Here is a 26,510-nt window from a genome sequence, read left to right as displayed (position 1 = left end):
CTTGGACCTCACAGACAAATATTCTAATTCATAATAAAGGATCTGGATCTGCCTCAAAGTTGAATAAGTTCTTCCCTGGCCCACGCCTCATCCCTCCACCGAGTTCGGTGCTTATTGGTTCAGTGTTTTTTGCGCAGTCCTGCTGAGGAATATAAACTTACAACAGTGATGAAAGCATAACCTCAATGCTGCAGGTAAGATGTTGAGCATAATATTACCAAAAGTGTTTTCCCTTAGTTAATATCGTCGATTGTGTGGAAATCTGTAAAAATCGTAGACAATCCAAATAATACTGCATCTTCATTGAAAAAAAACATCTCTTTGTAGACCCCTGGTAAGGTAGCATCTTAATCTGATTGTGGTCCGACACTGTTTCATCCCGCTCGATTCTCAGTGATGTTCAAGTCAGAAGTAGTTAATTCATGATGGTGACGCCATGTGTCAGGTGATCCGCAGCAGGAGAAGGGCTGAACATCCTACCAGTCAAAACTAATTTCGAAAAAGCCTGCAAGCTGTGGCCTCTGCAGAGAAATTGGACTGCATGACTCCAAATTTGTGCGCATGCCACAGTTGCTTGAAATTGTCCTTTGGAGGAGCTGATGAAATGAGACAGTAGCAGTGGAAGATCATTTGAAGAAAAAAGCTCATTTTGAAATGTCTGGTTACTGCAGGGGTTGCATTCACGTTACCTAAAACCAAAAAAAATCAACATAGCATGTGCAAACCTTTGCATGATTCTGTACGTGTGAAGGTTGTGCAGGTGGATGATTTGATTGTGCATGGGTCACACACCCACGTGATCATTTATAGGTGATGTCATTTCAATAACCCCCCCCCCCCCACTCACTAACACACACATTCTCTGTGGTTAGTCATTCAGCCGCCTGACTTGCAGGAGGAGGGGTCTTCCTCGGTGGGAGACATTATATCCCTGTGATCACATGAATATATTATAGCGGGTCATTGTGCAATGAGGGAGGTGAAGCCGAGCCGAGGTGCCAGGTTATGGGCCCGAGCGCACACCGCAACTATTAACCCGCGTGTACTTAGTTAGTGTGTGTAGCTTAACGTGTCAAGTTCGCAACACAAGAGCCATTACGGGCCAATTGATGAATAGTGTTACTCACTTATTATAAGCCCGGGGTGTGGAAACAACAAGCTAACAGGTCCTAGTAACCACGGCTCCGCTCATCGGGGCTGCCTCTCTTCTCCCCGCTAGCCCGACTGCGACACTAGCAGGCTAATGTCGCCCGGCTAACGCAACGCTGTCTGGCGACCAAGCGGCTCCTGCGGTGGTGAAAGGTAAGCTACCGGGCCGAGCAGCTTTCACTTTCTCCCAGACACGGGGGCCCAGCTTGTCTGGCTAGAGCTGCTCTCACCCTCCGCGCAGACAGGTAGTGTAACGACGGGCTAACGTGCCGCGGACTGACGGGGAGCTAGTTAGCACTGAGTGGCTAACAGCGGCAGCAGCGTGTTAAAGAGCCTCCACTCGCTCCTCCACCCGTTCCTCCCCAGCGACACATCACACTAAACTTCACACCGTCAGGCTACGACACCGGACTCTCCCCTCCGCCGGACGCCTTTTCACGCTCTTCCCCCTCGTTTATTGTCGCTTTTTACCGCGGGGCTGTGGACGTATCTGCGTTTGTAAAGCAGCTGAGGCAGGTAGGTGCAACAGAACACCGCCACGATTTGGCATTTTACACACATTCGTGCTACCCACTGACAGACAGAGCCGGAGAGAGGGGGACAGGCTGGACTCCTACACCGCGGAGAGGCTTTGTTCCGATCTGCTGCGAATGTGAGCGGCATGTTTGGTTCGCTGAGTTGCGGGAGGAGCTGCAGGTTAGACGTGAGTGTGCTAGTGTGATCGCCTGCTTTGATTGATTCCGACTGTCGTATGTTCACAGATCGATAACCACATCATGTGAGAGGTTGTGTAAGGGAGACCAACCCCCCCAACAGGCTACATGCCTCACAACTGTTGTTGTTGTTGTTTTTATATCATGCATGTGTGGTGGCGTCGCAGTGGGTCTGAGGTGAGGTTGCCCGTTTGTCCCTCTGGGCCAGGACTTCCTGAATATACCATGGGTACAATAACATGTTGTCCTGGCTGGAAGCCGGGCTCCGTCACCCAGGGTCAGTGTTTACATGAGATGATGAAGAAGAAGTGTTGGATAATGAAGGTGCTGAGACAACTGCAGAGTGAAGTGAGGGGCTTGTGTTGAGGCTGCTGCTGTTTGAAGCCTCCACATGTTCTTAGTGTTTTTTTTAGTTTTTGGCTGTATGATCTTCCTCATGTTCTCTGCAGCTCAGTTAGTCTGCTGATTATTATCCCCAATGATTTCATGTAGATATATACACGATTACTACTGTGCTGTGACAGTGTATTAGAGCCCACTGTGATGTTAGCCATGCTGTCACACATGACAAAGAGAAGAATCCTACCCCCACATTTAAGCAGGTGAAACCAGAGAATATTTGGCATTTTTGCTTGAAAAACTGCAAAAGTTAGTGTGATCTGGTGGCTTGATTTCTCCAACCAGACACCAAAACCACTGAAATGACAGATTTATGATCAGGCTATAGAATAAACTTAAATACCCAATAAAATGTTTTTTTGCTACTACTTGCGTCTCTACTGTTGATCCATATACACACAATTAAATGATAAAAATGAGGATTTTCAGTGAAGTAACTTAATACAGTTTCCGGACACTATATTTGATCCTTTTATGGTACAAAATGAGTCTATTAATTGAAATTGAAATTCTTATTCCAGGCACCTGTAGTACACAAAATACTGTGCATGGCACATATGTCTTGAATTGGACTTGAATTGGAATTGGCCCTTCATTGTGGTGATCTGTCGCTTTCCTTTCATGATGGTGTTTAATTGGTTAATCTCTCAGATCCCATTGAGACTCTCAATTAGTGCTTTATTAAAGAGGAGCAGTGCAGGTCACCAGTTAAGTGGGCGTGTTGTAAATGTGAGCCTTTGGCCTTCATCTGCGATTTCCTTATTCCGATTTTCACACATTGCCTTGAAGAGATGTTGGCAGACAAGCACCTCACTATCACTTCTATTGGTTCAGAGTTGTACTCTTTCTGTTTTCCTCAGTTCCCTTTGTGTAGACCTAGCTCTTTTCACTATTGTGTGTGCAGCCATATTTAAAAGTATATATGAAGGCAGTAACTAATGATTATCTTTATCAATTAACTCTCTTATTATTTAGTAATCAATTAATTGATTATGTCTTTATTGTCTGTCCAACCCGACCTCCAAGTTGATATCATAGAAGATTTAGAAAAGCAGCAAACATTTACATTCGAGCTGGAATCAGTGCATTTTGTTGCATTTTTCCTCATAAATTCAACTAATCGAATAATTGACTGATCATTTCATTTTCACTATAAACATTGGGTTCTGCACCAACAGTTATGTATATTAGTCTTCTAGTTGTTAATCAATAGATTATTTTTGGTGAACCAAAAATTGACCTTACAACCACATTAGACAAAGAAAAGCAACAGACCTTTTTAAATAGTTTTATTTCCAGGTAAAAGGAAAATTTCGCTTTTGAGCTGTCCAAAGTGGTATTTTTCATTATTATCAAGTTTTTTGGATCGCAAACCGTTTATTTCTTTAAAAGTTCAGTCAGTGTCCTCCAGGTGTCTATGATAATATAGACACTGTCATGATTTGTATTACATCCTGTCAATGGCTCTTAGCCTTGTTCGTACAAAGCAGGCCTATAGCATCTTATTGAATTCAGACCCAGTATTGGATCGATCCTATCTACTAACTAAGGCTAGAATATAATGCATATTTTTCATTGATTGTGTTGGCTGAAAGGACAGAAATTAATTTCAGTTGAATAAAACTGTATTTGTGTAGAGCGAAATCACAACACACATTATCTCAAGACTCTTTATAGAGTAAGGCCTAGACCCTACAATATTCTGGAGAAACCCAACAGTTCCCACAACCTCTGGCAGAACCAGACATCAGTGTAGGTGGCGATCTCTGAAGCTGAGATGAGAAGCACCACATATGAAATATTAATTAAGTAATGTGACACATTACATTAGCAGCTGAAGGCTCACATCCATGGTTGCCAATAGCTCTACCTTGGTAGAGGTTCTATTTGTTGAGAATACTCTCGTCACCTGTTTCGTCTTCACCAGGAAGGTATTTATTTAAAAAAATGTGTACAGGACAACTAAGATTGTGAAAGTGCACTATTAATATGGAGCCTTGTGACTTTCTTACCATCTGCTGCTGTCAGGTGCTTATAAAACACCACTTTTGACAAAGGCTTTGGGAAGTCAGGAGAGGTCTCACAAAGAGCGAGAGTCCATGTCGTGAAGAGGTTGAGGTAATACATGAGTTGAGCTCAGGACTTTCACAGAGATCAGAAGATGATATTGACACATTTTTAGACTCAGTTGACTTACCAACTTCACTTTTTAATATATCCAGTTTTCAGTGGCTGATTAAGAGCAGCTATTTATTTTGGTGTCTGAAAAAACAATAGTTTGGGTTCAAACTAGACATGTCTCAGATACTGCAGAATTGCAGGTCAAAGGCGAGTAAGCAAATCTGTTTACCGATCCAATACCACGTCTATTATATTCACATCTTCTTTTTAATAATATATTTGTTTCATCCAGATAAGACAGCAAATTTCTTTCCCTTTAAATCACTTATTCTTTGCCGTCTCAAAACAACAGCTGCAATGCATTGCCACTATCAAGAGCTGTTTTTAGAGCAGCGAAGAATAACTTATTTTCAGTAGTGTAGTGTTGGCCACACCTTGCTAAAATGGCAATTTGGCATTATGTATTGGGAGGGGGAAAAGGGCCTTGGAACATTAAGCCTGAAAGACATTCTTACATTTCTTCCATAGTTCACTCAATCAACAGCCAAAAACCCAAATGACTGTGTTATAAACCAGAAAATCTAGAAATCCTCTCGCTCCAACTGGGTTGACAGGTTTTTTCCTTGAGGAAAGACCTAAAGGATTCATCAAATCTTTGCTGATTAATTCTCTGTCAGATCGTTTCATTTTATTCCCAATATAAATTGTGCCATAAATGATTGGGTCATGAGATCGTCAGTATTATTAAGTGATTGTCAAAATAAAAGAGGCACTTAAGTAAGAACCTTGATCGGTTAATGTGACGGCTCAAGTCAGAAAACAATGAGTGGCAGTTAATAAATTATGTAAAGAGCTCTTTGCTTTCTATTTGACAAAGAAGCAGAGGGAGTGTTTAATCATGTTTGCTGACTAGCTGCCATTCTCTCCTACCCGCAAGCAGTTGATGCACACTGGATCACTAATGGCTGTGACGTAAGTCAAACTGATGATCACTTTAACTGAAAATGATTGTGGCCTTTTGGCTCAAGATGTAATTAGCTGCCTAAATTGAATGTATAGAGATTACAATATGTTTCTATTAATGTTAGTAATTTGGTTTTGATTATGAAACATAACTTCTCAAAGTCCTTAAGGCTGTTTTACATAATCACATCAGAGCAGTCCAGGTAAAGTAACGATGAGCAGGTTGATGCTGCCACCATATACCGCATCCTCCTCTGAGTGTAAAACAGTTGCTTTATGAAATATAAACAATTGTCTCACTGTGTAATTTAAGGCTAAAGTGATAAGTGAATGAATTAATTAGATTGAAAAAGCAAAAATACCAAATGCCCCAGGTTCTGAAATGTGACATTTAGCTGCTTTTCTTTGTGAATGCATTGAATTTGTAGTGACATTTGAAGATGTCACCTTAGACTCTTAGAAATCATATTTGTTTAACTTTTGATTAAATTGAAAAAGAAAACCGTTGCAGAATAATCAGTAATGAAAACATTGTCTCAGCCATACTAAAAGTCCAGACCTTCAGCCTGGAACCTTTTTCATATTGTAACAGTACAAGCAATATGCAAAGTTTCGCCAACAAAAACCTTTTCTGATGGTTTATGATTGTAGCAGTGAGAATATGATTTGCAGATAACACTTTTTTGTTTAAAACACCACAACATCTGGATAAACTGCCTTGAACAGGTTCATGTCTTGCTTTCTGTTTCATCTCATTTTGCTCGTGAAAGCTGAAATCAGTGCTAACCAAACAACACAGGGGCTGTGGGAGCACAGGGTCAGTTGAGGGTTGATTGAGCGCCCGCAGTGTTTTGGCTGTCAGTTTGATGGCAGAGGAAGAGGCAGAGGACAAGAAAAGAACAGGCAGCACAAAGAGCCGTGGGTGAAAAACAGTCTGAAAGCTGAGGTCAACCGAGGGAACAGTGTGTCTCAATCCTTCCTCTGCAGGTACAGGCTGTGCTGCAGCATCTGATGAAGACAGACATCTTGCATTGTGTGGTTTAGCTGCTGAGCTGTGATGGAAGTTGCAAGGTGCTGTTTGGAGGCTGACAGTGTCTTTTGATCGGAGGGAATACAGGTATTTGATCTGAGGAGCCCTCTCCTCCCCTCCTGCTGTACAAGATGTGGGGTGTCTGACCCAAATCTGCAAAGTGCAATAGGGAAACCAGAGAGAAGAACCAAGGGGGAGGGGATGTGGAGGCAAGGCTCTGATGTTGGAAAATTAGCATGTCAGTTGGTAACCGTCAGATAAAGAAAATCATTAGTGGGAGGTAGGAGGAGAGCAGCAGTTGGCAGCAGCAGAGTGGAAATGAGGATTGTGTAGGAAATAGAGAAAAGATCACGTATTGAAGAAGGGAAGGTGGCGGATAAACATGAGGGCTGTTATTAAATGAACCAAATCCAGGAACAAGAAGAACAAGCGTGTGTTGGCGAGCGCCTGATTGTACGTCGGCGTGCCCGGGCGGAGCGTCTGCCTCCTCACATCTCCGTTCTCTTAAATTCCTTTTGAAATCAGCATGCTAAATTTAGCTCCCAGCACCCCTCCCCCCTCCTTTTGAGAGGTATCAGAGCTACAGCAGTCAGTGATAGGCTAACATTTTGATGTGCACAGTCCACACACACACGCACAAAGACACATCCAGACACACAAAGACACATCCAGACACACAAAGACACATCCAGACACACAAAGACACATCCAGACACACAGAGATTAAAGTGAGTGGCTATGAGTGGGAGGGCACTATATCTTAGTGCACACAGTATGGGCTGCAGTGATGATAAATTGTTGCTGTGCAGCAAATGAGCTTTGAGTAACTGTCTTTTTATGTGTGTGCTTTCCCCCTCTCTCTCACAGGACCTGCCACTTGAAGACAGTGGGGGCTCTCTGATGATCCCCCCGTTCATCCGATGAACCACCTCAACTCCATGAAACCCTCCCTGCCTCCCAATCCACAAAGGTACACACACAAACACACAGTGGTGACATTAAACTCGGCGTCCTCAGGTGAACCATGTGACACCTCACCTGACTTGCCCAGTGCTGTATTTGTCACGGTTTTGTTGTTGGGCCCAGGGGCGTGTTTGGTGGAAACAAGTTTAACTTATTCCAGCTCTGTCTTTGTGTCACTGAACCTAAGCAGAAATTCCGACCGATGCAGGTGGTTGCGTTGGTGTGTCGCTTGTAGCTGAAGGTATTCGTGAGACATGAAATAGGATCCAGGAATCCTGTTCAGGTGACATATTGTGTTTTGAGGCATATGAGCTCAATGGAATTTGTAACTCAAGAAGGTGGCAACTGTTTTACCTTTTTTGCGATGATTGCAAGTTTAACAGTAGAAATCCAGTGTTTGCGTGTCAATGTAAATTGCCAGGAATGTGGGCTTGCATGAGACAGCAGATGACAGATGTAGTCACATTGCATTGCAGAAGTTGAGCTGCGTACAGCTACGGAATGTGGTACTGGATCACTGTTCATGAAGCTGGTCATAAACTGGTCAGTTCACTTTGAGTTGTCTTATCAAGTTATATGCACAAAAACGTGAGATAAACGTCACTTGTGTTTTCAGGTTCTCTATATATCAACCTCTGTATACTGTGAAATGCCCAAACAACTTTAATAGTGGTCAAATCTCTTCCTCTGTAAATGTTAAATGTTGCTGCACGCTGTGGTATTTCCTCCCAGTGAAGTGAGTGCTTTTAGGATTGTGAAATAACATGTTCAGAGAGTTCTCTCAACTTTTTATCACTTAATAAAGAATAGTTGCAGAAATTCTGTGCCACTGGTACTTCCAGTCTCCACCATCAAAATTAAAACGGCATGAGAAGTAATCCGTTTGAGGCAAAGACACGCGACCAAAGTGCCAGCCACCTCTGCAGGATTCTCCTTTGATGTGTTTGATTATCATCAAGCAAACACCCAGTTTAAGTCCTTGTGCACAGAGATAAAGGTTTGAGTTGAAGCTAGAATAACAGGTTAATAACCACAGTGTGATCTGATGTATTGGCATTTGAAATGAGTGATCACAGAGAAAGTTAGAGAAGGCGGAGCGCAGCTGCTACTCAGACCCCTGCTGTGACTGACAACTACAGACCCAGCTGCCTTTAGACATGCACTGAACTCCGGAAAACCTCTGGAGTTTCTCTGGAGGAGGTTTATGTGTCTGAGCAAATGTCCGACAAGCGGCAAATGAAGGAGTGAGAGCCTCCAGAGTTTCTGTAGCCTTTCTGTGCCTGACCACCTAGTATAAAGTCTGCATTTTTCTAACACTCGACAGACGTATAAATGCAAAAAACAAAACAAACATCTCTTGATGAAAAGGAAGAGCCATACACGAAGAAGACACTGACGAAGATTTCAAGAAAGGTTTTGGTGAACAGGGTTGATGGGATGTAACCAAAATCACGTGATTTCCGCAGCAGAATGAATACATTACATCCCTCTGTCTGCTGCACCACTTCTCACCTGAACACAGTGGAGCATTTGTTGCTGTTGTGAATGCCTCTGAGCTAAGAAGATCCTGCTGGGTTGTTCATAAACTTGTAAAAGAAACCTCTGGAGAAAGTCTGGACCAAACTGTCTGCAGGTCCTTCGCAGGTCATATCTGAGAACAGCTTTAGTCTGCCCTTCGGTCCACTGCTCTCTGTGGCCTCTTCTATTCTGTTTCTTATCTCTGTTGCCTGACCAGAGAATGAAAAGTGATTTAGTTATGTCTTATAAACACTGTGCTAACCAACAGCCACCCATGAGGTTCTGATAAATCCCTGATTTTATTATTGTGACAAAGTCAACATAATATACAGGTAAATGACAGCAGCTTGTGTTCAGATAGATAATCAATGACTGGTATAGTGCTCATCATGCCCATACCGACAATTTTTCACTTTCAGTTTCACACAGAGCCTCTTACCATATAGACACTGGTCATTTATGTTATATAATTATAGCCTTCAGAGAGATGGGATTAACAGTTTATCGATATTTGTGTTTCTGTGAAGGTAACGATTCGCTTCTCCTATATTGTTATACAATAGTAGTGCGCTCTGATAGTCACTATTAGTTGGTGCTTTTGGCTTTCTGCTTTACTTGAATATTGGATTTTACATTATATCCTTTTACATTCATTAATCCATTAAGCCTTTGAAATAACACACACATGTTTGCACAATGATTTAAGCAAAACATGTAATACTTGTTTTTGCTTGTTTTTTCATTTGATAGTGCAGGCATTACTGCCCTCAGACTGATCTATGAATAATTAGAAGAGCAAAGGGAATAAATTCCCTAAAAACTGGACCAACCAGTCTGACTCTTTCTTACACACTGTTAAGACAAAGCAGCTGTCGAGTGTTTTTTGTTCAGACATTTTGGAAGCATCTTGATTTTGAGCTTTTATCGAGCCAGAACAGCCTTTAATTGAGCACAGCCACAAAGACTGTAGACCACTCTGTCGCTCTCTGGAAAGCTATGAAAGCAAGAAATGTGTCTCTAACTCACTGACATGACGAGCCGCGGCTGAAAAGAAATGACGAAAGAAGAGAGAAAGAAAAACAAACAAACCAGGAGTGAGGCTGATTTATATTTGAATAAATTAAATAATGCAAAATTTTGTGAAATAATTTTTTTAAATATTAAAAAAACGACAGTGGCAGTAGAAGAGATCTCAGCCAAAGGCCCCTGCAAATAATGTGGTATGAGAGTACTGCTAATGTGGTTGTTTCCTGTTGAGGAAATGGTTTGTAACCTCAACTGTCAGATGACGAAACCACCCTCAGGTTAATCTTTAACTCAGCAAAGTAAATGATGAATTGACCACCTAGGTGCACTGTCTCTGCTCCACAGCTGGGCCCAAAAGTGTAATACAGAAATGGATCCTAATAAAATGTTGTGATACTCTGATTTTGAACTGTTATATCTGATATGTGAATGAACGCTCTCTCCTCAACAATCCCCACCAACTCAGCTTTGTATCCTTCTGCAGCAGTGACGGCCCCTATCTAAATGACCCAGTCTCCTGGCAACCAGGCACCAATCAGCACCCAGGATCTCTCTCTGTAGTAACCACAGTGTGGGGCGTGACCAATCCCACACACAGTCAGGTAATACATGACTCTGGGACATTTTGTTTCGTGAGCTGTAACTACACAAAACCAGAATTAACAGAACCTGATACAAAAAAAGCTTCTGTTTATCTCAGAGCAGGGAATTGAGGCCCGTCATTTTGAACTTTAAATCTGAAAGTACAACTGTGGCTCTTTTTTATCATATTTCTTTTGACTATGATTGATAGTTTCATAATTCTGTTATTGTTCCTATTTTGAGCTGGTAGTCACAGAGTCTGATTGCCGTCTGTCTGTTAAGTCCAATTTGTACTTTGCAGAATCAAGCCTGTAGCTACTGTACTGTCCACTCAGTGACACGCACCTCTCTTGAAATGTAACTGCACATCATGACAACACAGACCCAAATAACTGTGATTGGTCTGTTTGTTATCATGTGTGGTCCATATCTCTCAGTGGTCATAAATGCACCCAAAACTCGCCCTCCTCATGCCCGAATCAGTTCAAAGGTCTCACACATCATCTATACCAATGTCTTCTCCTCCTTTCTTATTTCAGTAAAAGTAACTGTTGGCACAATTCACATTTAATAGTACTTGATAATAATATACTGGACAGAAGGCCATCATTCACTTCAATACTTGGCTCCCAGTTTCATTAAATTTATTGATTAAAGAACTTCCAGAACATTTAGTTGAAGTTTCTCTTTCAGGTGAATGTGACTGTTAAGTGTGTCTCTCTGTTGTTTCACTTGCTTTCTGTAACTGATTTAATGTAACGTATTCAACGCTTTATGGTTCTTATGACTGTGATAACCACCCCTAACCCCCTTCCTCTCCCCCTTTCCTATGTATGTAGGTGTTCTGTGCACCAATGGGTCCAGGTGAAAGTTCTGGCAGCCACATGATGCCTGGTGGCAGCCCTGGGATGGGCCCTGGGATGGGCCCTGGCATGGCCTCCCAGTTTATGGGACAACAGTCATATGGAGACGCTGTATCTAAAGGCTACGGTCACCCACTTATGTACGGACGCCCCAACGCCGCCTACAACCAATCCTCGGCCTATGGTGGAAGGTATGCTCGATGATTTTCTCTCAGCTTCACTGAGAAGAAATTCAAAAAGGGATTTTTCTTAAAATGGAACTGTAAATTAAATTGCTTATATTTTATGAATGTAGAGGAAACTTCATTCGGATATGTGTCCTTAACAAACCAGCAAAAATTTTATTCAAACTTTTCTTATGGATGTCCAGACGTAAGGACAGTATTGGTGTTGTGATTCAAAGTAAATTTAAGGTGAAGGTTACTGTGTCAACGCACACAAACATGGCACATGGCTGAGCCCCCAATAACTACAACTGAAAATACCACAGCTTCTGTGACAGAAAAGAAATAGAATATATGTTTATCCTAAACATTGATGGAGGATCAGTACTGTACATCTATGCTTCACGTGCATCAAATCAACTCAAAAGTTCCTAACAAGCTCCTGCAACAGTTAACCCTGTTACAATTACATAAAAGGGAAATTCCAATATATAGACTACCAAACCAAATACACAACCTGGTGTATTTCTCGTAACTGTGCCTTTCTAAAAAGGTCAAGCTAACTTTTCACTTTCACTTTCACAATGATCACAGACACTGAACTCAGAACTAAAGGTGGTTAAAAAAAAAAGAGGGAAACAAAACAAAAAGACCACAAACCCAAGAAACTCATTGTGTCTTGTTAAAGGTTCCTCTACTTTCAAAACTGCTCATGCCACACACATATTGAAATGACCAATTGACTATGATAATTGAATTTGTATATATTTTTATTCAGGACTGTGCTGTTTGTTACGTGCTGTTGTCATGCTGTGGGGTTTTTGCATTAACATATGTCAACGTGGCCGCTCCTCACCCACTGCTCTGACTCATGCTAGTGACGACACCTCTCACGCTCGTACGCTCAGTACTCTGAGCTCACTGCCCACTCATCTCCCCCGTCTTCCCTCTACCCTGCAGTTACTCTGGTAACAGTGGAGGTGCCGGTCTGGGCACGCGTCCTCCCTCAGAATTCACTCAGGCTGCTGCCGCTGCTGTTGCTGCCGCCGCCGCCACAGCAACTGCCACTGCCACAGCAACTGTTTCAGCAATACAGGACAAACAGCACCAGGAGATGAGCTATGGACAGGTAAACGTGCCTGGAAAGAATAAAAACAGGGAAGGGAGGGAAGGCACACACTTTTTTATTAGTGAGTTCAGGCCGAGTGAACGAAGTAAGGGAGAAACTGGGAAAGCAGCACACACCTAAATAAAAGCAAAGAATAATTTTTCCTCTATCAATTTAACCCTAAATATGAATAAGATTTGATAAGATTTGTTTTACATGGATGTCATTTTTCTAGTTTGTGTTTCTCTAGAAAGGAATGAACCCTATTTCAGTCTTACTCAAGTAAATTTGCCTGATTTGAAGCCGACTAAATATGATGTCACATCCTCATATTCTGCAGAAGGCATTTTTGAACCACTGAAATACAGGAGTTGAAGTAAATTATTTGTTTTGGAGTTCTGAATGTGCAGTTTTCCCTGTTAATGTCTTGGTCGGTACAGAAGCCGGGGGTCTGCAGAATGCAGTGGTGTTGTTCAGCCAGTCCAGACTCATTTCAGTTTTTTTTCTTAAATGGATCCAATGCAGATGCAGCCTGTCCCTGTCAGTTTTTCAGCAGATTAGGTTGATTTAAAAATTTAATTTTAATTAGTTAGTTTAACATCATGAGGCCAGTGGTTCAGTGAAGGATGTCTTCAGTGTATTTCCCAGGGTTGTGTTTCAGTAAACTTATACATTTTACATTGCATGCCGCACTATACTGAAATCAATTATAGTCTCGCTCTTATATGAGATGCGGTCTTTCATTAACGACAGAGGAAACACTGGAAGTCACACATTAACTTTCAGCTTAGTTGTTCAAAAGTGTTGCATTTTGCTGACTTCAGGAAAAACGACATCTTTGACACCGTGCCTGGTTTAGAGTTGTAATGTTTGGTGTCGACGGCTGCGAAGCAGAAGCTGCTCCCTCTCCACTCACAACACATGTTTCTTATTAAGAGGAGAGACATCACATAATATGACACTGCTCTTCCATGCCAGACTTTTTACTCTACAGACTTCTTATTTACATAATAAGAGTCACTGTAGAAGCTTAGCAAACAGTCATTATCTCTGTTGGTTCTTATTAAAGAGCTCAAATGAAAAGGAGTTTCAGGAATGTCCAGCACCATCCCTCTGAACAAGCAGGTTTTTGTTTTTTGCAGTTAATTATTCAAATGTATTCACTCTGCAGCCTCCTCCTCGTCATAAACCAACTCTAAAGTAGATGTAAACACCTGTTCTTACAGTAACTTACAGCGATTTTACTTTTTTTTTATTATGAGAGCTTTGTTTTTACCCTGCAATCCCTCATCTGGTCTCTTGCTTTTCTTTTCCCTCCCAGATGGGTGGAGCATCAACTTACAGCACCCAGTTCCTGTCCCATTCGGGCCCCCGTGGCCCTCAGATGATGAACTCTGGTGGGATGGTCCCTTCCAGGCCTGGACTTCCACCCTCCGCTGGGGGCTTATATGCCTCTCACGCTGCACAGGCACAGAAGATGGCCCAGCATGTGGGCTATCCTGGTGGACAGCAGGGGCTGAAACGGCCTTACCAGTCAGAGGTTAGAGAGGACTGTTAACTCATGGATGTTTGCTCACGCTTTCGAAATTCAGTTTTACTAGTTGATGACTGATTATTCTGTCTGCATGTGTCCTGGATTCCTTTTGCCAACAGAAAAACCACTGCTTATGTTTATGAAATTAAATGTATACAATTAGTTCCCTCTTTGTGGTTGAATATTGGCTTGGCTGGAATATTAGGATGATGTCCGTTACCTTCACAAATAGTGTTGTAGAGAAAGAAAATGTCAGTCACTCACTCTTGTGTTTGCTTCTCAATAAACTTCAAAAATAACAACGGTTAAGTAACTGCTCCATTCTATATATTTTTTTTGCAGGGTTATCCACAACAGCAGTACGGCTCTGGTGGGATGTCGGGATACCCCAACCAGCCTCTGCAGTACCCCCCCGGCCCACAGCAGAGATGTGCCCCCTCACCCTCTTACCCCTCCAGCCGGATGCCTTTAATGGGACAGTACCCTTCTGGACCACACAACCCAGCGCAGTTCCCTCCTGGAGCAGTTCAGCCTAATCCTCCACAATATTATAAGGTAATCACTTCCAACCAATAACACACACTCAATAATGATACCATTATTGATACCATATTGATATCTGAACTTTTGATCATTCCAGGAAATGTTCCAATGTTCTTGTCAACATAAGTGCATAATTACATAAGCAAGCCTTTTTTCTGAGGATCTCTTAATGCTTTTAAAGGGTAGGATAAAAACAAATGTTGCAAGGAACAACAAAATAGTTTGTATTGCAAACAAAAATCAAGATATAGTAAGTTGACAAAAGCTAAGAAAATATAGGTGACACAGAATGACTCTCAAACAGCTTATTATTATTATTCGTCTCAGTCTATACATTGGACAAAACAGGAGATTTTAGGGTTGTCAGTTTTCAGGCTTTATGACATTTTGATTGTGAAATTCTTTTATATTTGCTGAATTTTTATTGACCAACTAATAGGCATGTTTATCATATCTTTAATTATTTTTCATTAATAATTAGACTGCAGCCTTTTAACTTTTTGATTTGATCAAAACAGGGAAAAAATTGAATCCTTAAAAGTTTCTGAATAATTAAGGCCACACTAATTTCTGCACCACAGTGAACTACTCCAGGTCCAGATAAACAGACCATTAGCTGACTGTCTTGTTTCCTGTCTTGTGTTCACTAGTCGGAGCCGTTCAATGGTCAGGGCAGCCTGCCAACAGGAGGAGCAGGGGGATACAATGCCTTCACGCAGGCCGCAGTGAACGGGGTAAGACATCTATGCACACACCACAGTCCCTTTCACTAAAGACTGAGTCCAGTTAAGATTACACAGAAATACGCTGCTGAGGATCTGAAGTTCTAAACACGCTTCCTCATCCTCGTATCTCAGCCGGGTCGGGGTGGAGTGATGCCCGGGTATCCAGTCTCACCGATGGGAGGGAACCCCACCCCCCCAATGACACCTGGCACTACCATACCCCCCTACCTATCCCCAGGCCAGGACACAAAACCACCCTACCTTCCACCAGACACCAAACCCAACATCAGCACCCTGCAGCCCTCTACAGGTGAGACCGGTGATGGAATAGTATCCATAAGGAGAGATAGTACATAGTGTGGTACAATGGTAGAATTTTCCATTATAGACCCATCCTTTGTTATAAGCCAATTCTAAACTAAAGTGTATTTAACTCCCTTTTCAAGGTAACCCCAGCGATGACCTGCGGCTGACTTTCCCAGTACGAGACGGTGTCGTGTTAGAGCCGTTCAGACTTGAGCACAACCTGGCTGTCAGTAACCACGCCTTCCAGCTCAGAGACTCCGTCTACAAAACACTCATGTTGAGGTGAGAAATCTGACTTTTGATCATGTGTTTAGGAATAAATATCATCTTTTTTTCTGATTTTAGTTATTTTTTTAACACCCACCGATGATTTGGGCAGATTTTTCCCTAAACACAGCGCGTGTGTATTTGGTGTCCAATTTTTCTTGCTTCTTATAATGTAAATTGCAAACAGAGATTACATGTTACATTTAAAGCACTGGTCTAAAATGTTTTGGTTGAATATATGTGATGTACATGGATTTTTAAACTGATAAAGATCCTGGTTTTAAAAGTTGAAATTTGAGTAACGGGAGGATATCATTATTTTTTTATATTAAAACTAGTGTTTTAATTTTGTTATTACAAAGGGTAGAGTGAGAGTGAGCTGCTGTGTAGTGCAGATGAGCAACCTCAAAGCAGAGGCCAGACTTTAGCTGGGACCCTCTGTAACACAGTGTGTATTCAGAGCAGTGCATCTCACTCGTTTCTCCTCCTGAGTCATTTGAAATACCACATGAGGAAAAGCAGATGAGGAATGTCTGATAACCCCACCCATTCTCTCCCTGATTAATTGTGCTATGTCTCCCCCTGCAGACCTGACCTGGAGCTGCAGTTTAAGTGCTACCACCACGAGGACAGACAAATGAACACTAACTGGCCTGCCTCTGTGCAAGTGAGCATCCTCACTTTTTCTTTGGTTGGTACTGTGTGTGTGTTTGTCAGAACACCATTTCTTAAAGGGTGTTCACTGTCATTTTAGTCTCTTTAGGGGTTCCTAGATGCACCTTTACTCTAATACTGTCATTTTGTTCCTCTCGATCAGGTTAGTGTCAATGCAACCCCTTTGTCCATTGAGCGAGGGGACAACAAAACCTCCCACAAGCCTCTGTACCTAAAGCAAGTGTGTCAGCCAGGACGTAACACAGTACAGATCACAGTAACCGCATGCTGTTGTGTAAGTAGCTTTGAAATGAACGCAGTGTCACAATGCAACCTGTTGATTGTATGTCTCACTTTAAACTGAGCCATTTCAACCCCCCGCCATCTCCCCCCAGTCCCACCTGTTTGTGTTACAGCTGGTCCACCGGCCGTCTGTCAGGTCTGTCCTGCAGGGTTTGATGAAAAAGAGACTGCTGCCGGCTGAGCACTGCATCACAAAGAGTGAGTCCATATCCAACAGTAGCCACCATTTCTTAATTTAAACCACTGATGGGATATTGAAAAGGTCTTTGCCAGGAGCTTGCGGTTCATCTGAAGTAAGGATCTGAGCAACAGATTCACAACGTCACCGAATCTCAACTACAGCTTCACTAACCTGCCAGTTTCAGCAACCAACGACTGTGTGCTCCCTTTACTCATCCCCTCGGCCACTGTCCCAGCTGGGGGCTACAGTGCTTAGAGGCTGACATTAAACAGACCAGTGATGTGTTCTTGTGATGCGATTAGCCAGGAACTCAGAGAAAATGTTTGGCAAATTGCTGCATTTAAATTGCACCCCCCCCCCACCACTATACAATATACCTTCCATTTTACCTGACACACACACATACTCATAACCACAGTCGACCTTTTTCCACAGTAAATAGACACGTCTTAAATTATCTCTTTTGATGGTGGTGCCTGTACAAATCAGGGATTTAAACTATTGTGGATACTTTAAACTGGGGAGCCTATTATTGTTACACTGGACACTCCCTCTGTAACAATGAGTTTCTCTACCATTTTTCTGCGCCTGTCCTTCACAAATTATTCAATTGAATTCAATTTTATTCTTATATTACCAAATCATAATAAACATTATCTCAAGGTACTTTACACTATATGTTTGAGACCTTCAAAATTAAAATAATAAATGAAAAAAAAATCTAAATTAAACAGAAATCTGATAAATATACCTTCAGTATTGACCTAGATGAAGATGAAATGCCTTGTCACAACGCCCAGCCGTGTTTGTAGATCAGGGATGTGACTGTGTTCCCTTCTTTTTGTTTCAGTCAAGAGAAACTTCAGCAGTGGCACTATCCCCGGGACCCCTGGTCTGAACGGTGAGGACGGTGTGGAGCAGACTGCAATCAAAGTCTCTCTCAAATGCCCGATCACATTTAGACGAATCCAGCTGCCAGCCAGAGGTCATGACTGCAGACACATACAGGTGAGGTCACTCACTCACTCACTCACTCACTCACTCACTCACTCACACACACACACTCTCACACACACCTAATCTTTCATATCAGTTGTCTAATGTTGACATCTCTCTTTCGTAGTGTTTTGACCTGGAGTCCTATTTGCAACTTAATTGTGAAAGAGGGACCTGGAGGTGTCCTGTGTGCAAGTATGTATTTAACAAGGACTTATTGCACTTTCTAGTCTCAGATCCACTCATCTCAGTGAAAACTTTAGATAACACTTTGTTCTTCTCGTCTGCAGTAAAACCGCTTTGCTTGAGGGGCTGGAGGTCGACCAGTACATGCTTGGTATTCTTGTGTATATCCAGAAGTAAGCGCTCATATGTGAAATTCATAAGTGTTTGTGTTTTTTATCTTTTGGATATTTGATGTCCAAAGCATTTTATTATACTTAGAAAACCCATTTGTCTCTTCTGTCTCCAGCTCTGACTATGAGGAGATCACCATAGACCCAGTGTGTGGTTGGAGACCAGTACCCATCAAACCAGACCTGCACATAAAAGAGGAGCCTGATGGTCCAGTGCTGAAGCGCTGCCGAACAGTCAGCCCGAGCCACATGGTGTTGCCCAACGTCATGGAAATGATTGCAGCTCTGGGCCCTGCGTCCTCTCCATACCAGAGTCTGACAGCAGGAGGCAGGAACACCCCCGACTACAACAGGCCAGGTTAGGTTCTATTTGAGGAGGGAAGTCAAAGGGGTCAATGAGTTAGTAGTGGTGCCTTTATTTTGAATGAATATGGTCTTATAAACTGTGAGTCCTTCTGACAAAGGACATCAGCTTATCTGCTTCAGTCAAAAAATATTCAGTGTATATTTGAGTTATTTTGATGCATAAATAAGAACCGTAATAAAGGAATTCACCTATTTTTAGGTTTTGAAATTGAATATAAAGTAATTATATTAAACTCTTCTGTTCTATTAAATGTACAAGTGCAAGAACTTCCAAATGGAGGCACAAGAAAAGGTCTGCACAACCTCACTGAAAATATTATTTCAAGTACGGACATTTCAGGCTTAATTCTTCCTCACAGTCATTGTAACACATTTCTAATCTACAAACAATCCTAATTTTCCAATTTTAAAAGTTAAAGTCATAGAAAGCAATAATTAAGTATCATCAAACATCATCCATGTGGAATTGTAGTTGTTATATGATCATTTGTGTACTGTTATCTTACAATTTGTCATATTTAACAATAACTGGCTACCATTTATTTTTTGGGACAAGTTTTATTCATTTAAATGTTATGGAAGAGTGAAAAGTCATTCTTTCAGGGATTTAAGGGTTTAACTGAAGATAGCCCTCATTCTTGTAATGAGGGCTGTTCTTATAAACCATATACCCAGAGGCTTTAATGTATATTAAGCATCTGTCCTTTTAACTGGTGCTGTGTATAATATCTGTAATTTCTGTATGCCCATATTGTACACAGTCGCTCTGTCTTTGGGCTAATAGATGGGAGATGACCCAGAAAAATATGTCAAGCAACATGCAAAGAAGTGCCCTCCCCCTTTCTCTTTCAGGCTGCACCGGCCACTATTATGCAAGGCAAAATAAAGTGTGCACTGACCTGTTTAGTTTTCTTCACAGAGGTAACATTTGTTCATTCTTGTTTCTGCAGGGAGCCAGGGATTCTCCAGCCAAACAGGGTTTTCAGACTTCCCCAACACTCCTGGCACCCCGACACTGGGAGAGTATGCTTCTGCCTCTGGGCCACCACCTCTACTCCCCTATCAGTCTGACCAGGTTAGATACATTTAAAATAATGCCTCCTGCCATCACCCTTTTTTGAATAATGCATGTTGTAGGGAACGTACAGAAACGTATTCCTCTTCTTTTCTTGACATGGCCTCTGGCCACAGGGAAGTGGATCATGCTCAGTGTCTTCTACTCATTTCACTCAGGACATTTTCCCTAATGGTTGAGTAGACTACATGAATAGACCCCTGCCAGAAGGCGCTGTACTATGAGCTTGCTTCACAAACCCAGTGATACAAATGACTATTATGTAACTCCAACTGAGGCACATACTGTATCTCCTGAAAGAGATGGAAAGGCAAGTTAATAACAAAGTTTTTTTCTCATTGTCATCAAATCTTAAGAAAACGATCATAACTATCAATACACTGATTCCACCAACGGGTATCATCTGTCTGATATATTAGATTTCCCCATTGTTTCAAGATACTACTACAACACATCCAGGATCTGTCCCTTCATCACCTCACACACACACACACACAAACACACACACACGTCCTGCTGCCACAAATACTGACTTACAGCATTGTTTGTGGATTGATCTGCCACTGAAAATAGTCCCCAAACAAATGCATCATTTCCTCCTGTGGAGTCAAACTCAAAGGAGCAGGGAATGTGTTTTGAAAATGAAACTACACATTTGTTTTTAGTTTTTCTAATTGGGTAAAATAAGAAATCCAACAGTCACCTCAATGAGCAAACACAGTCGTACAAGGATACAAGTCAGGAAATGCTAGACATTCGTACAGTGAAATTTTATAAATGCAATTTATTTAGCAGTGTTAGAATGCATGGTTAGATGAGTGCAAATGCCCCTTGTTCTAAGTAAGAAATATGCTACCTAAATTATATCTGAATTTAAATTTGTTTTTATTTTTTCAGACAAAGGAGGTCAGGATGAAGAAAAATAATATGGGAGAATTCCAAATTATGCAGGGAAATTAAAAAATTTAAGCTGTTGCTGAAAAAGAAAAACAACCACCATCCGAAAATACCATAAACACCTCCAGAGACTGACACGTGTCTGACTCTCCTCAATCAAAAATGCGGAAACCGATAGGAAATCTAAGTCTCTCCAGAGCTTCAAAGAACTCTTTTTTTTCACAAAGTGCTGATAAAAGATATCAGACAAAAGTACCAAGACACCAAAGAAGAATGAGAGAGAGTGAGTCAGATGATATTAAATGTGTCAGGAAAGATCAAAAGAATCATTCCACAACCAACCTCAGTGACAGGAAGTCATGTAGAAATAAACAAAGAAATTTGCCAGTGACCGATTCTGGATGTGTTTGCTCTCTAGCCCATGACCAATAACTAGGACATGGTTAATGTGCTTGCCTATGGTCTGGGAAAGCTGGGATATATCCCTGGCTGCCCCTGAATTTGCTATAATATGATGCTCATTAGAACCTAGTGTTTGCAATTTGATTTTCCAGATCAGTTAATCATGAGACACGTGCAGTTATTATTCAAGTTTATGGATGATCTGTAATTCTGATGTATTTGTGGGGATTAAATCATTTTCACGTTTTAAAATTTGTTCTAAAAGTTTCTATGTTGGGCAGGAAATGTTTTATCTTTAAACAATGGGGGGTCTACTCTGTTATTCATATCAACTCTGCAACTGTCAGTGTCAACTCTGTTTAAGATTTTGTTTTTGAAATGAGCTTTAGATATGTAGTATTGTTAAGAATTTGAACAGAGGCTGTGTCACAAGTGCTTTATTAAATTTCAAAGCATTCCATTAATTCTTAAAGCTATTTTTTTAGAGAAAATACATACTATTGCACAACATGTTTATATTTTTACTTCAAAACCAAAAGTCTCCATCTTATTAGACTTCAAATTGACTTAATGGATGTAGAGACAAAAGTTCTCTTAGGGGAGACACATTTTTTAAATTGTATTGTATTGTTTTACTATATATTTTACCCAAAATGCTCTAACAGAGTTGACAAATGTATCTTTAAGTACTGTTTGTACTAATTGTTTTTCACAATGAATATTTTTAATCTTACAGGTATAGGGTAAGGGAATACTGAAAACATAAAACTTTAAGTTGGTTCTATGAGAATAAAAAAAGTTTAATTGTAAAAATCCTTACTACCTTTTGTTTTGTTTCTATTCTTGAAATGTACCCATAACTCTGGACTGGGCATATAATAAATATATGGACATCCCTGTGCAAATCACAGATAGAATGAATTTGATGTTTGAAGTCATAAGAAGTAAACACAGCCCCAGCAGCAAACCTGTAAATGAGGCGGATGTCTACCTGTAATGATTTGGTAGAAAAGCTTCCATGATGTGCTGCTGTGGAGCGACACTGACTGTCTTTTCCTTCTGGTTTTGTGAGTTCAGTTAAGAGGCTTTAACTGAACCTGAAGTAGACAAGTAGACAGCACTGACTGAGGAGAGATTCTCTCACTCACAGAAAGTACTGCGCCACTAAGCACAGACCACCTGTCGCACACAGCTGAGGGGCTGTCTGCTGAGGGTGTGAGTCCATCCTCCTCCACTGTCACACACTTCTGGTGTTCAGCCTCTATTATCAAAAGCCCACAGGGATTCTTACAAAGTGCAGTTTGGGGTGAATACACAGTCAAATAAGAGAAGTCTTGTAGCAGTGTGCCAAAATAAAGATTTATTTTTGTGTCTGTGTCTCTCTTCCTCTGTGTCTGGTCCTGCTCATCACTGCCAGGTCCCTCATCCTGGACGAATGGAACACTCCCAGCACATCCTGCAGCAGCACAGCTCCAGTGTTCATGGTAACCAGGGTCTCTGTGACACCGGCAGCCCGCTGTCGCAGCGGAACACCAATACCCAGAACCGGATGCAGAGCGAAGGCTCCTTTGGTCTGGGAGGCCCAGGAGCATCTGGAGGAGAGGGAGCCGATCATGCACTAGATGTGAGTGAAAAGCTGTTGATCATGTGTTTAGTTTTATGAAAGAACAAACTATTTTTAGACCGCAGGATGTGAATATTACTTGATTTCCCTCTTTGTAAGTGTAATAGAAATCACATGCTTTACCACAATAACATACCACTGAGTAAAATTTAAGGATGAACAATTAAGCTATGAAATGGAAGGAGCTGTTCAAACCTCTGGTTTCGATAGCAAATATTCAGTTGATTGAAAATCATCAGTATAATAGGGGAGAAACTGTTTAGGTCTGGTTATTTGATTTAAAAAGTCAAAGGCGCGTGCAAATGCACATAAAGTTACTACGAGCACTAAGCTTAAAAATCTGAAATTTGCGTCTGAAGTATTTAATTAAATTAATTACAATTTTTTTTTTGTTATGAAGCTTCTTCCTGAGCTGACCAATCCGGACGAGCTGCTGTCCTATCTGGGCCCCCCCGACCTCCCGAACAACAGCAGTGATGACCTCCTCTCTCTGTTCGAGAACAACTGATGACCTTCAGATTCTCACACCTGCAAGTCCAGCCTCCGCTTCTCTGTTTGCTGTAGCCCAGGATGAACACTGCACCATCTCTGATGGCACCCATCACTCTGTGTGCATGTGTGTGTGCTTGTGTACATTCGTGTGTCATTTTGAAGTGTCCTGCGCTTCTTTGAAGTCCGTTAAGTACTCTCAAGAGGGAATGGCAAAGAACACTCTCCACACCTGAACACTGTCCACAATAAGTATGAAGAATACAAGAGTACAGTGGGTTCTGACTGTGCAGACCAGCATTTTAAACTAAAGCACAACTCACAGGCTGAGAGATCTTTATGTATAGATAGTTATAGTTGATGGGGGGGGGGGATAGTGGAACACGGCAAGTGTTAATGAGGAGTGACAGCAACATGGTGCCTGTGTCTAATCCACACATTTCCACTCAAACAAGTCTGACCCCACAAACCTGCTGCTCCAAACGTCGGGACCACTGAGGTCAGTGGCTATGGGAGAAGCTGCTGCACCATTTTGAGGTAACATGAGCTGCAGCAGCAGCAGTTCGATGCTTTCTGAAATCTTCAAATAGAAAATGTGGTGACTCTAAAAAGCAAATTTGTGTATTTATATAGAAAAGCAAGGACAGCAGTTGCTATGTGTCTGCTGTGATTTATAACCTTATTCTTTTGAGCTCTATTGACGGTTAGACAAAGCATTTATGCATTACTGCTCCCAAGTGGACTGGAGTGCAGACTGACGTCTCAAACCTTTTTTTAAAGCTTACCAGTTCTCAAAAGGAGCCGGATCCAAACTAATGTTGAATATCACGAGACCTGTTCTTTCTTACATCATAATGATGAAGGATATCGTCACATTTTTGTTTTGTCTAGACCTACGACAGGTTGATCTCCTAACATGGTAAACGAAGATAAAACTAGAGTGCACATCTCCACAAAAGGAAATATGGTCTGGGAAAAGAAAGTCTGGTAATCTGCACCACATTGTTCAAAATCCATGTCTCAACACCATAAAGAAGTCAGGATTTTACTTGGCTACATTATCCCCTGGAGAAATTGACAAAAATGTCAAAAAGTCATAAAAGAAAATCCAACCAGATCTCCAACCAAACTTTAATGAGTTCCTTCTCAGCCAATACACCATCCCTCCACCAGGTTTGGTGCAAATCAGTTGTCTACAAACAAAAAAGAATAAACAGACATGGGTGAAAACAATAATACTGAATAAAGCCCAGCCTGCAAAGGCCCAGATAAATATGTTTATGTTGAGACACCATTGAGATTCATTGTATCTCGTACATCCTTCAGCACTGTGAACTATATAAAGACTCCCACCTCTCACTCTGTTGAATTCACCCTCTTTTGGGGATGGTGTGTCTGAGTGTGGCTGTTTCAAGGTGTTTCATACTGTAAATGCTGTGTGTCATGGCCTTTTCTGCCATTTGAAAGCTATTTGTATGTTTATAAATCGTCTCACCTGTATAACCCATCACGACGCGGGTTTGTGTACTGTATAATCAGCTGTTTTCATTAGAGAACGTGTGTGTATCAAATGAATTGTTAATCATAGTAAGTTTAAATGTTATTAGTTGGAGAATGGATCATTGTTGGCACTGTACACATGCTGTGTTAGAAAATTGATAAACCAATTGTAAAAAACAAGTGGTCATACATACACGCATGATGCTTGTATGACAGAAGTCGGCTGACACAGAGTAATGCAGTTCAAGATGTAAAGTTTGAAATGCCACTTTTTGAAGCTGACATTTTTTTTCCTATGAATTCAACCCTGCATCGACAAGGCAACAGCAAATAATGTTTCTTGCTAACTTGAGCAACACAATGTTATTTGGAAATGGACTGTTTAACTTCAAATTTATAGGGAAACGGTTGTTTTTTTTATTTGTAAACTATTACACATATTTTGTAATTCACTGTAATTGACATTTTCTATTTATATTTTAATCATCGTACCTACAGTTACGTTTTCCCTTCCCTGACAGTCAGAATCACAATAAAATCACTTTATTTGACAAGAATTTGTTCGGAAGCTACGTCTTTATTTGGAGTGTTAACCATAGACTCTAAATAAAGTTGGACCACACATGTCCACTTCCTTTTACAAAAATGAGGCCATAATATCCTGGTTGATTATGGAGCCGAGCCGAGGTCCCGCTGATAAACGCAGTTGACGAGTCACAATCTCATCTGTCACAAAAGACATTTGCCAAATGTCGGACATGTTTCTATTGCAGGTGATATAGATCTATCAACTCAAAGCCCCGTGGAGGAGGAAGAGTGGTGCTGACTTTGTGTCACGATCATCGCTGGAGCTACAAGAAAAGGGGAGTCTGCATGAGTTGAGATGGGTGTGAGAAATTTCACATTTAATCCTACACTAATCTCGGCTAGCAGGGTTGAAAGCTCTTCATGAGTGAGAAGTGTAGAAGTGTAATGAGAACATCAGCAAAATAGGAATATTACTGCAGTTTGCAGCATAATGGAATGTGGATTATTATCAGTAATGGTATCTGAGTAGACATATTGTATATCAACTCTTGTAATCATAGTCCACGATCAGCAGCCACCACGATCAGGATCCACTTGATGACTTCCCCTTTCTACAAACAAGACACCTCACCTTCCCTTTCCAAAAATATAACAGATGTACCTTACATGTGACAGTTTATCAGCTGTTAGGCTTTGAACAGTGATGCCTATAAAGTAATACCCCTAAGAATTGAAGGACGGGACAAGGGAGGCTCTAAAACTGAGTTTGCCACGTTGAAAACCCTCCAAAGCAATGTGTACTAGTGCCTCTGTTGGAGTTTGTGGCATCAAACCTCTATATCAGACTCTGGATTGGTCAGCCAGTTGGTGTCTGAGCTTCGAGGTACAGTTGGTGGCAACAGCAGGGTTCTGAACAGTGCGGACATGAAGCCACTGCTCAGGACGTGTGGGTGTCCTTATCTTTTCCACCTTTTTTCTGAAGTACACGTAAAAAAAACTGGCAGGACAGCAGCACCTACCTCAAGCCTGGGAGCGGCATGACCCAACATGAGGGCTAACTTAGCTTTTCCATGATGAAATCAACCTGGCATCTTCCTTTAACATCTATCACCTTCATATATGCCACAGCTGCAATGGCTTTTATGTGATAAGATAAAATGAGATA

At 41.4% G+C, this 26,510-nt stretch overlaps 1 protein-coding gene across 3 annotated transcripts; it reads left to right on the top strand.

The window, feature by feature from the left end:
• Positions 1-942: 942 nt before the first annotated feature.
• On the top strand, positions 943-23,684 carry zmiz2 (zinc finger, MIZ-type containing 2). 3 transcript variants are annotated; one of them, XM_061092056.1, is made up of 20 exons: positions 943-1,302; positions 7,243-7,345; positions 10,367-10,484; positions 11,304-11,518; positions 12,452-12,620; positions 13,921-14,139; positions 14,476-14,688; positions 15,327-15,410; positions 15,534-15,711; positions 15,848-15,989; positions 16,563-16,665; positions 16,792-16,923; positions 17,024-17,129; positions 17,963-18,120; positions 18,236-18,303; positions 18,399-18,467; positions 18,581-18,822; positions 19,781-19,905; positions 22,622-22,828; positions 23,229-23,684. In XM_061092056.1, exons 2-20 carry the CDS (start codon positions 7,296-7,298, stop codon positions 23,334-23,336), a joined length of 2,706 nt encoding a protein of 901 aa, XP_060948039.1. In that variant the 5' UTR covers positions 943-1,302; positions 7,243-7,295; the 3' UTR covers positions 23,337-23,684. The 3 variants fall into 3 exon arrangements, with proteins under 3 accessions (XP_060948039.1, XP_060948130.1, XP_060948109.1); XM_061092126.1 differs by having other exon boundaries at positions 944-1,302; positions 16,563-16,641; XM_061092147.1 differs by lacking the exons at positions 22,622-22,828; positions 23,229-23,684 and adding an exon at positions 20,803-22,019.
• Positions 23,685-26,510: the final 2,826 nt, after the last annotated feature.

This window comes from Limanda limanda, chromosome 1 (genome assembly GCF_963576545.1).
Source record: "Limanda limanda chromosome 1, fLimLim1.1, whole genome shotgun sequence".
NCBI classification, from domain to species: Eukaryota; Metazoa; Chordata; class Actinopteri; order Pleuronectiformes; family Pleuronectidae; genus Limanda; species Limanda limanda.
The sequence above is the reverse complement of the archived record's forward strand: the minus strand, read 5'-3'. Positions and strand labels throughout refer to the sequence as shown.